The following is a 1,211-nucleotide window of genomic DNA, read 5'->3' on the forward strand; positions in this document are numbered from 1 at the left end:
CAGATTGAAGGAATGCGCGTCACGGAAGAGTACATTTGTATGGATGCACCAAACCGAGCAGACACCAGCTGGACCGGTATCGATCGCAATCAGTCATCACTACCGTACAGTGTCAAAGGTCTCACTCCGACCCGAATTCCTCTGCACAGTCAGTGCGATGTGGAAATCAACTTGTGCTACTATGAGAAAGGTATATTTGAGATAAATTTGTGACGAGTTTTCAAGGGAAACATTTTATAGACATGATGGCACTTGAATGGAACTAGTGCCGGAGTCAATGTTGGCAACATTTACGAGATTGTAAAAGATTTGTTATACAATTTATGATGGTTTTCTGCGAGTTAACATCCTCTTCAATGACCATTCGTTTTTTTCTTTCTAATTCCCAGATATTCCTCATTCAGAACCGGATGCAGTGAATGGTATGTTGATCCTGTTGTTTCTGTACTCTCTCACTCTCTCTCTCAAGACACGCATGTTCTAGCCTATTTACTCTACTTTTCTTTACTTTTCACTGGTAGGATAGCTCCACCAGTTGTTTAGCTACCTGTCGGTATGGCGGTCAAGTCTGGAATAGGATGCCTGCCAAATTCCAAACAGAATTGGTAACTGCAGCCAATCGGTTATACAGGTTGGAAAACCAACCGACTTCTACAGTTTACTGAACGACCTAATAAAAATCGTATAAATTTATAAAAATATAGAATTATTAGGCCGGTGCTCCCTTACTTGGCCTGAAATATTGCAACCCAACCCTCCCCTCCCAAACTCAGTTTGGATAACTGTTACATTAGCATTCCCGTCTGAAACCTACACGCAATGACATTCGGTCAAGGTTGAAAGCGAGCCCCATTGATTTGAATTGTGGATATAGTTTCTCTGGTTTCATTAATTATCCACGTGAAACTCACCTATATGGGTCTCTGGAACACGGTAGCAACAATGAGACAACTTGTGAAGACATTCCGATAGACGAGGGAATAGACTGATATCACTGTGGGGATTTCGTCCTGTAAGTGAAGCCAATCTGTGCTGAAAAACTGAGAAGCACTGTACAGCTGTTTCATCCTTATTGGAAATCATCAGCAGTGCGTATCTCACGAAACTCCGAAGAGTCTCGAACCCGTGACCTCCCGGCTAGTAGTTTGAATACTTAACCGTTCGGCCACGAGTGGCTGATCAGCAGTGTGATTAACTCGCACTTAGACAGG

At 42.9% G+C, this 1,211-nt stretch overlaps 1 protein-coding gene across 1 annotated transcript; it reads left to right on the forward strand.

Annotated features, from left to right (window-relative positions):
* Positions 1-421, forward strand: T265_15891 (hypothetical protein; the record flags this gene model as incomplete). The annotated part of the gene is made up of 2 exons (XM_009179304.1): positions 1-190; positions 390-421. Coding segments are annotated over 2 exons (208 nt in total), but the record flags the coding sequence as incomplete, so codon positions are not given.
* Positions 422-1,211: the final 790 nt, after the last annotated feature.

This window comes from Opisthorchis viverrini (genome assembly GCF_000715545.1).
Source record: "Opisthorchis viverrini unplaced genomic scaffold opera_v5_1743, whole genome shotgun sequence".
Lineage (NCBI taxonomy): Eukaryota > Metazoa > Platyhelminthes > Trematoda > Opisthorchiida > Opisthorchiidae > Opisthorchis > Opisthorchis viverrini.